The sequence below is a fragment of the Siphateles boraxobius genome, unplaced genomic scaffold (genome assembly GCF_051911475.1).
Source record: "Siphateles boraxobius isolate OS27281-9 unplaced genomic scaffold, OSU_SipBor_1 24, whole genome shotgun sequence".
Classification (NCBI taxonomy): domain Eukaryota; kingdom Metazoa; phylum Chordata; class Actinopteri; order Cypriniformes; family Leuciscidae; genus Siphateles; species Siphateles boraxobius.
The window spans coordinates 2,935,206-2,949,653 of NW_027508855.1; the positions used below are offsets into that span (position 1 = coordinate 2,935,206).

The window sequence follows — 14,448 nt, forward strand, 5'->3', positions numbered from 1 at the left end:
TTTCTTCAGCCTTTGTAGAAAGTAGAGAGGCTGCTGGGCTTTCTTCGTTATTGAACTGTTGTTGAGAGACCAGGTGAGGTTCTCTGCCTCTTGACGATCTCCACGTGCTTCATCCCTTTCTGTAGGTTCTTCAAGGTTTCTCGCTGTCAGATCTGGAGGGGTTTGTGGAGGAACAGGAAAAGCTGGTGGATGGTGGTGTCAGGAGTCATTTTGCTGGAGGAAGACACATGAGAGAGCAGAGACCTGTTGAAAAGAGAGGAAGAGGAGCAGGTAAATCAACTTCAAAAGAAGAGCTTGAAAACTTTTTTCTATTTTATTCTCATGCACATTAGAATTGTGTAGGATAAGGTGAAAATTAACTTTAATTTAAAAGACAACCGTGAGGAATTTTGTACACCCTATCAAACAGGAGATGGCAGTATATTGTTGATGAATGAGAGCTGATTGAGAGCGAGTTGTAGCTTTAATTATTTTATTTGAGATCATTTATCTGATACAATTTAAATTCTAACCCTACCTTTACACTGCCAAATTTTGATGTTTGTGATGACGCAGACACTGCCCTGGCAGATATTGCTCTGAATATCTTGTGTTTGCTGATGAAGGACCAGTGGAGCTGGCTGTGTACAGAAAACATCCAGAAAACCATTAGAATGCTCTTTGGCACTTTTATTGAAAGGTGAGTACAGGTTTGACAACTCTAAATTTGTAAAAACAAAAAAGATTTATTATGATAGGACTCGAACTCAGCTCGCCCGAAGTGCAACGGCGCTATATGTCGGCGCACTGCCCATAAGGTAATCGGTGCTGACAGTTCTGAATTTGAATGCTCATTTTTGTGGTGTATCCTTTATAATCTACCCTGTGTGTATGTAAACACAATGATCAAACCACTAATTATCCAGTAATCACTTTGCTGGCCATGATGTTTATTGTTACCCTTGAGTAATATGTGTATTTGTTCATTAAAGCACATTAGAGTTTGTTATTGACCCTAAGCAAAATCATTAGCTATGAACCTGAGATTATTGTGGTATTCCATCATGCTGGCTTTGGAGACAAGTCCGTTTAAAGCAACGATGTGGTCACTTGGTATGATATGCTATATAATGCCTTTTCTAGCTGATTTGTTTTTCACAAGACCCTGACTTAACTGATCTATGAGAACAAAAAACACTAAAGAACAGCAGAGTGTTCAAAGTATGTTTGAAATCACGCAAAGCATTTTTTTGGGGCAGGGCTGATCATTAATGGTTATCCATTCATTCCTCTGGGTAAGTCCTCATCAGACTTTGAATGGGAAAAAAATTCTTAGAAGCATGGAAAGCAGAGCTTCTCGTGCATGTGCTGCGCTCCACCCAATTAGAAGTAATAGAGGGGCGAAGCACAGGAGGGTGATTGGACGCAGCAGGGCTGGCTGATAATTGGCCAGCGAGCTATTCAACAGGATTGCATCTGGTTCAAGAGCCTTGCGTCATTTGTGTGGGCCAGACATATGTAAGCTGTCATAAGCAGTTAAAGAAGTGATGGCGAAAAAAACCCAGCATATTGTGAAAAGACCACACAGGCCACTGTGTCTGGTTTGCCGTATGGTCCCAAGATTAATGAGTCCTTTAGTTTAATGATCGTTATTTATTGTAGATAAGGCAATAATCTCAGCTGGGTAACAGATTATTATCTGGTCTACACATGCTTAACAAAGTACACAAATGGTTCTATGAAATGTTTGATAAATGGGAGGTGACTTTAAAACCTTTTGCACTCAATGGCCCAACGAGAATAGATGAGTAAATCGCCTGAGACTAAAGATTCCCAGCTGGCAGAGCTGGGAATCTGCATTTTATGATCCCCTGTTGAACTTGATAGCATTTTTTACTCGAAAAGGAAGAATCATAACAATGCATGAGTGTGTGTTCACACTTCCTGTGAGCTTATGTCTTCCTCGCGAGGATTACAGCATTTTTACAGAATGTGCTGTCACTCACTTCCCCAGAGTACATTACTCCTCATGCCAGCACTAATATTTGTTGCACGCACAGTGAAATATCGTCCATCAGTGCTTTCTGAACTTTTCTGAGCTACATTGGATCAAAATGCTTTGTTTCTTTCTCTCCTTGTAGCCAGAGAAAGGATGTTTATTGGATTAACAAGTATAAAAGCATAATAAAAGTGTTATGGCTGAATATTTTTTATCTTGTGTGTAAAAAAATATTGTGATATTAGTTTTTTCTGTTTAATGATACTATGAATGCCTACACATCAGTCAGTACATTTAGAACAAAACGTTGATGATAACTATCTAAAACTTGTAAATGATCAAAATCTGACAATTGCTGAAACCCACATTAACATTAGATTGTGAAATTGTTTGGTTTTTTACTCTGGTTTGGACATCAAAATGTTAACAGAATCAAAATGAGCAAAAAACAAAAACAAAAAAACATGCCAGTGCTTTATTTAATAAATAAAGACCTTTATTTAATAAAACAACACCGTTTAGGCCATTTGCATAACTTTACATGGTTTATAAAGGGTTATTAAGCATAACTGATGCAAAACTGTGCATGTAAACACACTGGCCCCATCATAGGCGAGACAAGTGTTTTTTGCTAGTTTCAGCCCGACGCAGTTATCATTTTCATGTCCTGTGCCACGTTGTTTAAATAGCAAATGCCTTTGCGCGACGATTTGTGCACCCATGGGCGTGCTGGTCTGAAAACTAGGTGTGTTCAAATGTGTTGGCGCATTGCTATTTTGAGGAAACTGAATTAGTCTGCTCCTTTGACCAACTGAAACCTGATCTAAAATCAATGGCGCAATATTTTTTTTGTTATTTAAAGAGCGCGTTAATAATATGCGCCTATGGGTGGGTCCACAACGTGCGTACACTTTGTCCCGTAGACAATCTGCTCGCGCGCTTCAACCTTGCACACCGAGCATTTTTCCCATTGTTAAACTAGCAAAAGTGGATTTGGACACGCCCTAAGTGCGCTGTGCGTTTTAGACGATGCACTTGGATCTTTAAAATAGGGCCCACTCTGTTACTTTGTCATATGAGTAAATACTATGGCCAGAAGCAAACATTATTCCTGTTTTGTTGAAACTTGCCCACTTACATGCATAAACGTGATGTCTTTGACCATTGCTTTGCATTTGCTTTTTCGGCGACTTGCGTCTGAGTGTTTTCAAAAATGACGTGTTAAGCAGTTCAACTTTTAAAGATGCATTTTGGGACCTTGCTTGTTATTCCATTCCATTTCACTGTATCTTGCGTTTTCAAAAGCAAAAAATCATTCTGTGTAAACGGCCTCTTTTTTTCATTCAGCTCACTGCAGTTCGCTAAATGCTAATCGAAATAGTGCTTTTCATAATAGGGAGACATACTAGTACAGGGCTGGGCAAATCTGGCCCTCGAGAACCACTTTTCCTTCAAAGTTTAGCTCTAATCCTGATCAAGCTCCTTACCCTAACCTTTTTTAGGGTTGGCACTCTGCAGCAAAGTGGATTTGGGGGGCCAGAGTTGCCCACGCCTGGACTAGTAGACTGACTGCATCGTTACATGAGAGACTGTCACAAAATGTTATTACATTCTCTTTGAATTTCAGAAAGGACAAACATGGCAAGGGAAAAGTTGCTCACATTTTTCTAAAATAATTTTTGATACATGATTACTGAGGATGATTTAGAAATGATGCTACATAAGTCATACTGAAATGCCAGTTTATGTCAGGGAAACAGACAGAGAAAACACTAAGAACATTAATTTTAGATGCAGATTAGCTAACCATTTCTTGGTTTACATTTGTAAACGATATATGCTCAGATTTCAGTGCTTCATTAAAAAAGTAGGCCATGTGTCTGCAATTATCCTTCATAACGCAGAAGGCCTTGTCTGGTCACTTTGAACATGTGTTTCTCACATTGCCATATTTAGGTTTGGGATAAAGTTAGGATTTTGGCCTCGCCCTCACTAAAAGCGATACACACAAGCCAAACTTGTTTTTCTGGAAGGTTATATTAGGATGGGCCTTATGTCTGTTAAATGATGTGACAGTTAATGTTGCCGTTGTTTGTATGACATCACCAGAACAGGACAGGTGTTAATTAGTGTGGCTTAAATCAGCACCTTATGTCAGCTGAATCTAAAGCTATTTTCTACGCATGACATCGTCTTCACTATTCCATGGGCAATTACTCCGCCATATTTTGTCCAACCAAGTTGGGGAGTTTATGTGGTTTGGGGTCAGCACAATAATTGATGCTAAGTATAATTAGGATTACTGCAGTTTTAAAGGAATATTTCCTGTAAAAGAGGTGCACAGAATGTTCTGATGCTGGATTTGGGGAGAGCGGTAGTTTAGATGGTGGATTTTAGATGTATGAAGTGTTGATGCAGAGTTAAGGTTATTTGCTCAGATTGATTGACTGGTTATTGTGTACTTCATTATTTTGAGGTTATTGTTCAATCAAGATCTCCTGGTTTCTTTAGGACCATGATGCAATCTGTGCATTTTCAATCTGTGCTTCATTTCATGCACACATTAATGTACTGACAGTATTTGATAATAAATGTATTCAGTGTCCTGAATTCTGTTTTTGTGTGTTCTAACACAGTTCGTTGTTGTGGGAAGAAGGAGGCGGGAACCCGCGAACAATCAAAGAATTTTAATTAAGAAAAAAAAAAAATCCAAAAACGAAAGTAAAGACAGGAGCCCCTTCACGGTCGACTGCCAACACACACAATAAAACAAAACAGCAAATAAAATAGTCCAGGCCTGGTCCTCTCACATCCTTCACAATCGTAGCTCCTCCTTTTATGCTTCCGCTCCTCCGTGAGAGATATGAGACCCGTGCGTTGCGCAGGTTTTGCTCATCAGTCCTGCTCGCCACATATGTGTATATACATTTTGATACGGACGTCACATCATGATCACTTGCACTTATGCGAGTAAGATGCTGATTCAGTAACAGCTCTGTTCGATTCCGTTAAGTGAAGGATTAATCAGACACAAACCGGTAGCTTGTCTTTTTCAACGGTTTATGAAAAAAGAACTGACTCAAATAATTTGTTTCAGGACTGTTGCATTTGTTGCTGAATGAGCACAATTCCTCAAAATGGAGCCCCTAAAAGGACATGCTGGTGAAAAAAATATGTGATGTGAGGAAACTCAATGCTTTTTGCAATTTGTGTTCTCTCGCAAATGTTTTGCGTTCCCCAGAGAAACTTTACGTTGGCTCATGAAACCCTCGCAAAACCTTTGCGTTCCCCTGATAAACTTTTCATTGGCTCGCAAAACCTTTGCGTTCCTCCGAGAAACTTTGCGTCCGCCCGCAAATGTTTTGCGTTCCCTCGAGAAACTTTGCATTCACTCGCAAATGTTTTGAGTCCCATGAAAAACTTTCCGTTTGCTCGCAAAATCTTAGAGTGCCCCCAAGAAACTTTGTGTTCGCTTGCAAAACCTTTGCGTTACCCCAATAAAAATTTGCCATCGCTCACAAAACCTTTGCTTTTCCCCCGAGAAACTTTGCGTTTGCTAGCAAATGTTTTGCGTTCCCCCGAGAAACTTTGTGTTGGCTCGCAGAACCTTTGCGTTCACTCGCAAAACCTTTGCTTTTCCATAAGAAACTTTGCGTTCCTTCGCAAAACCTTTGCGTTCCCCCGAGAAACTTTGCGTTTGCTCGCAAAACCTTTGCGCTCCCCCGAGAAACTTTGCGTTGGCTCGCAAAACCTTTGCTTTCCCCGAGAAACTTTGCGTTTGCTCTCAAATGTTTTGCGTTCACCCGAGAAACTTTGTTTTGGCTGGCAGAAGCTTTGCATTCACTCGCAAAACCTTTGCTTTTCCCCGAGAAAGTTTGCGTTCCCTCGCAAAACCTTTGCGTTCCCCCGAGAAACTTTGCGTTTGCTCGCAAAACCTTTGCATTTCCCGAGAAACTTTGCTTTGGCTCGCAATACCTTTGCTTTCCCCAAAAAACTTTGAGTTCCCTCGCAAAACCTTTGCTTTCCCCCGAGAAACTTTGCGTTTGCTCGCAAAACCTTTGCTTTCCCCGAGAAACTTTGCGTCCGCCCGCAAATGGGCGATGGGATGACTTAAAGATGGCGGCGAGTATGGCTGCTGCGTTGCGAGCTCTGTCACAACATGGTAGTTTTTTGTTTGTTCTGTTTACAGTTCTTTTGTTTTTTGTCTTGGATGTTGTCTGTCTTATTGAGTACGACATACAAACACTTTTGGACATTGTTCAACACTGGAGCCCCACAGGGCTGTGTTCTTTGCCCACTCTTGTACTCCTTGTACACAAATGACTGCGTGGCAACTCACAGCTCCAATACCATCATCAAGTTCCCTGATGATACGACGGTCGTAGGTCTGATCACCGACAACGATGAAACGGCCTACAGAGAGGAGGTGCTCACTCTGACACACTGGTGTCAGAAGAACAACCTCTCCCTCAACATCAGCAAAACCAAGGAGCTAGTGGTCGACTTCAGGAAGAACAACAGAGAACACAGCCCCATCACCATCAATGGAGCACCGGTGGAAAGAGTCAGCAGCTTCAAGTACCTCGGTGTCCACATCACAAAGGAACTCACATAGTCCGTCCACACTGAGGCCGTCGTGAAGAAGGCTTATCAGCGCCTCTTCTTCCTGAGACGGCTGAGGAAGTTTGGAATTAACTGCCACATCCTCACGCAGTTCTACACCAGCACCGTCGAGAGCATCCTGACTGGCTGCATCACTGCCTTGTATGGCAGTACTACCAGTCGTAACCGCAAAGCCCTGCGAAGGGTGGTGCGCACTGCCAGCCGTATCATCGGAGGTGAGCTTCCCTCCCTCCAGGATATATATGCCAGGCGGCGTGTGAAGAAAGCTTGGAGGATTATCAGAGACTCTAGCCACCCGAGCCATGGGCTGCTCTCACTACTACCATCAGGCAGGCGGTACCGCAGCATCAGGTCACACACCAGCCGACTCCATGACAGCTTTTTCCCACAAGCAATTAGATTTCTAAACTCTTGATCCCTCATGATCAATAACCATAAACAGTCTAACTGTCAACACAGCACAATATAACCTACTGCATATTACATAATAAACAGGTCCTTCTAAAAAAATTAGCATATTGTGATTCATATATTTTAGATTCATTGCACACCAACTGAAATATTTCAGGTCTTTTATTGTTTTAATACTGATGATTTTGGCATACAGCTCAACAAAACCCAAAAAATTAGCATATCATGAAAAGGGTCTCAAAAAACGAGCTATTAACCTAATCATCTGAATCAACTAATTCGCTCTAAACACCTGCAAGAGATTCCTGAGGCTTTTAAAAACTCCCAGCCTGTTTTATTACTCAAAACCGCAATCATGGGTAAGACTGCCGACCTGAAGGCTGTCCAGAAGGCCATCATTGACACCCTCAAGCAAGAGGGTAAGACACAGAAAGAAATTTCTGAACAAATAGGCTGTTCTCAGAGTGCTGTATCAAGGCACCTCAGTGGGAAGTCTGTGGGAAGGAAAAAGTGTGGCAAAAAAACGCTGCACAACGAGAAGAGGTGACCGGACCCTGAGGAAGATTGTGGAGAAGGACCGATTCCAGACCTTGGGGGACCTGTGGAAGCAGTGGACTGAGTCTGGAGTAGAAACATCCAGAGCCACCGTGCACAGGAGTGTGCAGGAAATGGGCTACAGGTGCCGCATTTCCCAGGTCAAGCCACTTTTGAACCAGAAACAGCGGCAGAAGCGCCTGACTCGGGCTACAGAGGAGCAGCACTGGACTGTTGCTCAGTGGTCCAAAGTACTTTTTTCGGATGAAAGCGAATTGTGCATGTCATTTGGAAATCAAGGTGCCAGAGTCTGGAGGAAGACTGGGGAGAAGGAAATGCCAACACAGTACCCACAGTCAGTGATGGTCTATGGTGCCATGTCAGCTGCTGGTGTTGGTCCACTGTGTTTTATCAAGGGCAGGGTCAATGCAGCTAGCTATCAGGAGATTTTGGAGCACTTCATGCTTCCATCTGCTGAAAAGCTTTATGGAGATGAAGATTTCATTTTTCAGCACGACCTGGCACCTGCTCACAGTGCCAAAACCACTGGTAAATGGTTTACTGACCATGGTATTACTGTGCTCAATTGGCCTGCCAACTCTCCTGACCTGAACCCCATAGAGAATCTGTGGGATATTGTGAAGAGAAAGTTGAGAGACGCAAGACCCAACACTCTGGATGAGCTTAAGCCCGCTATCGAAGCATCCTGGGCCTCCATAACACCTCAGCAGTGCCACAGGCTGATTGCCTCCATGCCACGCCGCATTGAAGCAGTCATTTCTGTAAAAGGATTCCCGACCAAGTATTGAGTGCATAACTGAACATATTTATTTGAAGGTTGACTTTTTTTGTATTAAAAACACTTCTTTTATTGGTCGGATGAAATTTTTTGAGATAGGAATTTTGGGTTTTCATGAGATGTATGCCAAAATCATCAGTATTAAAACATAATAAAAGACCTGAAATATTTCAGTTGGTGTGCAATGAATCTAAAATATATGAAAGTTTAATTTTTATCATTACATTCTGGAAAATAATGAACTTTATCACAATATGCTAATTTTTTGAGAAGGACCTGTATATATATATATATATATATATATATATATATATATATACAGGTCCTTCTCAAAAAATTAGCATATTGTGATAAAGTTCATTCATCTATGTAAATCTGATGTTTGCTGATTGCTGTAATTTGTTTACGTCACATCGTGCCATGACTGCTATGTTGCTCGGAACTGCACCTAAGAATTTCACCCACTGTTGCACTTGTGTATATGGTTGTTTGACAATAAAAGGATTTGATTTGATTTGATTTTAAATGTTTTGCGTTCCCTTGAGAAACTTTGCATTCGCTCGCAAATGTTTTGAGTCCCACAAAAAACGTTCCGTTTGCTTGCAAAATCTTAGCTTTCCCCCAAGAAACTGTGTGTTCGCTTGCAAAAATTTTGCGTTCCCCTGATAAAAATTTGCAATGGCTTGCAAAACCCTTGCTTTTCCTCGAGAAACTTTGCGTTCACTCGCAAATGTTTTGCGTTCGCTGGCAAATGTTTTGCGTTCCCCCGAAAAACTTTGCGTTGTCTCACAAAACCTTTGCGTTCCCTTGTGAAACTTTGCGTTCGCTCAGTTTCTCGGTGGAACTCAAAAGTTTAAAGCATTGAAAAATAATATTTCCTCAATCTCATATTTCTTTTTTCTTCACGATGACCCTCTAGGGGCTCTGTACACAGAGCTACAAAGTACATTTTACGTTTTAGCCCCCATATAAAATTGTCAATAAGCGGCATTCATTTGAATTTATATTAAGTTCTTTCCATAAAATGTCTAAATGTATTAGTTATAAAATGTACTCTGTGTCCTATCTTAGAGTTTTGCTACAGGAAATGTGAGGCCATCATGTCTTCAGTCACTCCCTACTCCATCTGGTAAACATTTGACTGTCAAGTACAAACTTCAGCACAGAATGTCGTTGGGACCTGGAGTTCCGGAAATTTCTAATAATATGGAAACAGGCAACAAATATCCAAGCCTCACTGACCTTGTCTCTCCATCCTGTCTCCTTGAAAGCCAAGACAGGGTTGGCCAGACATATGGTAAGGCTTGTCCTTTTATCTAACAGTAATTTTAGGAGCTTTACCATGAGGGATTAGATAAGGGGTAGAAACTAAAAGAGAGAGGTCTTCATTGGTCTGGTCTTTATGTTAGCATCTTGGCCTTGTAAAATAGCCACAACTTTTTTATATATCCACACTTCAGGCCAGCTCACAGGCGCTTCAGGGCAGTCTGTTCAGCTTCACATATATCACTTGAGAAGACCAGTTTCACTATTTGCCAGTAATGTGTTTGTTTAGTTTGGCCAATCGTTTTCAACAAGGGTGTCTTATCTGTCTGGTTTACACTAAATCACTGGTCCCTAAACAGCTATTTGTTCAAGTGGATAAACTTGAAAGCTTTCTGTTAGCTGTTCCAGAATTTGTGAGTTTCTGTGGTGCTTAGATGGAGAGGAGTCTGGAAACTTATGGTTCTCTGTGGTTCAAAGCATGTAATGGCATCACTGGGGATGGAACATCTACAAACAGGGTTATTATGTAATGGTCTTGGTCCATTTGCTTCCTTCTCTGTGTGCTTAATGTGTGTGGTGTGCACACTCTTCATGCTTTGAAAATGTATTGTAGAAGAGCAGTTATACACACAAAAAAGCCACTGATCATAGTCTCCACTTGCCTCTAGAGTGACTTACAGGGTGAAACCTCTCTCTGGTGATGTATGTAATTTAAAATCTCACATGTAGCCGATCTGCCATGTCCCCGTCCTACATTTTCTTTTTCAGTAGCCTGTTTCACTCAGATGTATGTCACAATGCAGAAGAAAAGATCTGCCGCTACCTCAAGGGCCCAATGGTGATGGCTCTATGATTTGATAATAAACTTATTGTGAGTCTATATGGAAGATTGTTTATGTCTCAGAAACTAGAATAAATAAAATAAAGGTAATTGTGATTTTTTTTAAATATCTCAGTGTGATTTTATATCTTGCAATTTTGGCTTTATATCTCCCAATGATATTTTATATCTCAAAAGGAAACTTATTTCAAACTTTTTCACAAACAACTGTTTCTGTTTTTTTTACTCTGAAGTGGAAATGAGCTTCCATACGAAACAGAAACCTTCTGATTGCCAGCCTTGAGGTTTTAGCCTGTGCACCACCCCAAAGGGATAAGACTTGTACTTTCAGCTGAAATTCAACATGTTGTGGAGAACACAATGTGCAGTTTACAAGCCTGCAAACAAATGCCCACACAGACCATACTTTTGCACTTACAAACATAAATACCAGTCTGTAATGCACACCAGAAAACAAAATGCTCGCCTTTTGTCAGCAGGGTGCTGCTGTCCGAGAATAAAATGTCCCACTGGAAATGCAAACCAAACGTGGGCCGGGAATGTTGTTGCTGTGAAGTCATTGGGTTAGGATGCATTGGGTTTTTTGATTTCAGTCGTGACTAGATCCTGTTTCGTCCAGTTGCTGGATTTGGAGATGCCCATTAAATGTGGTGGCATAAACACCACAGTGGGTTGTATATTTCTGCATCAGACCTCATGTCACCACAAGAGCATCTTGGCTGGATACATCTGTGTTCTTATGGTCTGTGTGTGTGGAAATCATCTGTTCTGGTTTTCTGTTTTCATGTTGCATCACGCCAATTAATTAAACCTAATTTTGGGAACAATATTGTGTGTATGTCCAGTAGTATAAGTTGTAGATATAATTTTCTAATTGTATAAAAAAACTATTTGGTGGTTTAAGAGAGCTTGTGTGAAATTGAAATTGAGGCCAGTCTAAAAAATTAGTTTAAAAAAATCTTGTTCTTCGTTATGGCAGGGTTTCTTCAATCAATTGTATTAGACAACTGTTGGCTGACCTTTGTAAGCAGACACTTTCCAAGATTTGCTGGAAATAATATTGAACAGATGTAGATGCCTTACTGCATGAACTCACTTACACAGTAACTGTAAAATCCCAGGTCAAATTAGCAGCTCCCAGTAGATCCACAGATACTCAAGTACACGAAGATCATCATGTGGTGTGATGCTTATCATTCTGCAAATATTATAAATACATGAAACTCAAAACCTAATCTAAAAAACTAGATGCTCCTTAGCCTTATAGTTGTGCATGTTTTTCTATTTTTCTTAGTCAGTGTCAGGAGACATGTTTCAAAATGGCAGAAACAAGGACTTTCATAATGAAGCTGACCATCAGCATATTTCTCCAGGGTTTTCTTTTACCACAAGGGGGCAGCACACACCATTAAGGTCCTTGTCTTCACGCAAGTGATTATGTAATTGATGTACTATTTTCTTTTTTCCTAAAATAAGTAATCTACTTAGCTTATAGTTTGCCATTTCAAACTGTTGTTTTTGTCCAATTTTTTTTTCATTGGACGTCTGACATTTTGTTAGGTGATCTGAAAAATTGGCTGATTCAGTCTGACGCTTAACCAAATGTAATTAGATCAGTGGCTCTGTCAGCTGTTGTTACTTTTCAGTCAATGGAAAAGTCAAAGCACAGCACAGGCTAAAACAGCAGACCTTTGAACTGTGTCTTTTCTCTCTTTGTCTGAATGGTGTGATGAGTGCCATTCAATAAATGAGACTCATTTACACTAAGAAGTCTCATATCGTTACCAAGTCAGCATTTATTTGTTTGTCATATTGTGAAATACTACTACAATTTAAGTTATATATCATTTTTTTCCTGTGATGAAAATGTATTCCTGTCATGGCAAAGCTGGATTTTCAGTATCACTTCTGATTCAGTCTTCAGTGTCACATGACATGATTCTTTAGAAATAATTCTAATATGCTGATTTGCTGCTCAAGAAATATTTATTATTATTAATGTTGCAAACAGTTGTGCTGCTTATTTTTGTGGAAAAGGTTATACATTTTGAGGATCCTTTGCTGAATATAAAGTTCAAAAGTATGCATTTACTTGAAATAGGCAAGGCAAGGCAAGGCAAGTTTATTTATATAGCACATTTCATACACAATGATAATTCAAAGTGCTTTACATAGAAGAAATTAAAATAATCAAAAGAAATCAGAATAATTAAAACAGAATAGAAATAGAAATATAATTTTTTAAATGCACTTTTGATAAATTGAATAAAAGTATTCTCTTAAAAATAATTTTAACCGGTTTAGTGTGTGTGCTATATACGTTTACTTTCTCCATAATCTGTTAGCTCAAAAAATAATCTTAACTTCAGAAGAATGAAGTCAATTTTAGTAAGGACGTTGAAGTGTGTGCAATAGTTTTTGACAGAGCTTCTCTTTTGAACCTGTGTGTTCCTGTTTTAGTTTTTTCCTTTTCCCTTTCACTCCTTGTCCATTTCTTATATGCTCATACATATGCACACAGAGATTGTTAGATTAAAATCTGTCTGTCAAGGGGGTCAGATGTGATTATTTTTCTATTCATACTTGTACTAGAACATATTGTTTTATAACCCAACACATTGATGTTTTTTGTGTTATCTGAACTAGTGCCTCGCCATATTTTCTTTTATGTCTTGGCAGAAGACTTTCACAAGATTCAAAATCAATAAAGCATTTCTTTTTAAGCGATAGGAGGTTAGGATAAAATAACGCATGTGGGAATGAGAGAAAGTAATGCAGAATGTCATATTTTGCAGCATGTGTGAAAGTACAGTACTTTTTCATTGTGAAATAATACTTGGACGATCATCATTTGGAGCTGTTGTCTGATGTCTGACAGAGGTTATGTCTCGTCTCAATTTATTAGAAGAAATTCTGAACATCCACAAAACACAAAAGTTTATACAACCTTTAAACTGCTTTTTGTAATAGTCTCATAGTTTATGAATCATATTTGCATTCAGGATAAAAAAAATCTTCCTGTATTTTTAATTTTCGGCACCTCCCAACCTAGTAACAAATCCTTCCCTCGCGGGTCAAAATGACCCGAAGCCTTAACATTTTTTGTCCAGAAAGCCAATATCAGCTAATTTTGATTGTTTTCTTTTTTTAATGCCTTTTTTGGGAGATGTTTTGTTATTCATTATTTTATTTACCTCTAAATTACTAGATATTTACCAATAACTTTAATATATAAGCACATTCTTCACACTCTTTATTTAAATACAAAATAACTCCGCAATGCATGCGAAGACCAGTTAAAACATCATGATCATGCATTGGGTGTCTCTGCTGACCTCTTATGTGAAAACAAATAGTAATATAACATGGTATTTCACAACTATTATCACAAGATGGTCTTATAGCTCTATATGGAGCAAATTAACTGTACCATTGGGAAATAAAGTCCCATTTGAAGTCAGTTTGCTTCTTTATGCATTCAGGTATTTATTTATTTTAGCATTTGTAGAGTTTATTTTGAGCATTTTTTAGTTTTGTATTTATGGTGAAGTGTCATTTTTTGCACTAATTCAAGTTAGTAAAGAGGACAGCAGGAAAAATATTAGTAAAACCTTGAAGCATATTTATTTGAATATGCAGATTTTTAGTCAGAATAATAAAAAAATGCTGTTACAGTTCCAAAAATGCTGTTCTAATGTCACCATTAATTTAGCATTTTTGTGGGGATGAGGGGAGGATTTTCCTGCGTTCTAAATGTGTTCAAATCTAACCTCTTCATATCTGTGTGCGGTCTGCATTTTGACTGATTGATTTTTATTTGAAACGGTCTAGAAAATCTCCAGTCCACAGAGTCAAACTAGCTACTGTATCAACATATAACTCACTTTGTTCAATATAGATAAAGCAATATATATATATACATATATATAACAACATCCTCATTTTTATAGCTTACCATAAGCCTTATGGTAACGGAATGAGACTGAGAAGTAGGCA

The 14,448-nt window shown here is 39.3% G+C and overlaps 1 protein-coding gene across 4 annotated transcripts in view; it reads left to right on the forward strand.

Moving 5' to 3' along the window:
- The window catches only part of snx19a (sorting nexin 19a), a 35,184-nt gene that overhangs the window by 10,585 nt on the left and 10,151 nt on the right, over positions 1–14,448 (forward strand). For 3 of the 4 annotated variants that reach the window (XM_077240818.1, XM_077240816.1, XM_077240817.1), the window contains exons 8-9: positions 126–270; positions 556–679. In XM_077240818.1, coding sequence (XP_077096933.1) covers positions 126–270; positions 556–679 — 269 coding nt within the window. The remainder of the gene's footprint in view (positions 1–125; positions 271–555; positions 680–14,448) is intronic. The other variant, XM_077240819.1, reaches the window with a different exon arrangement.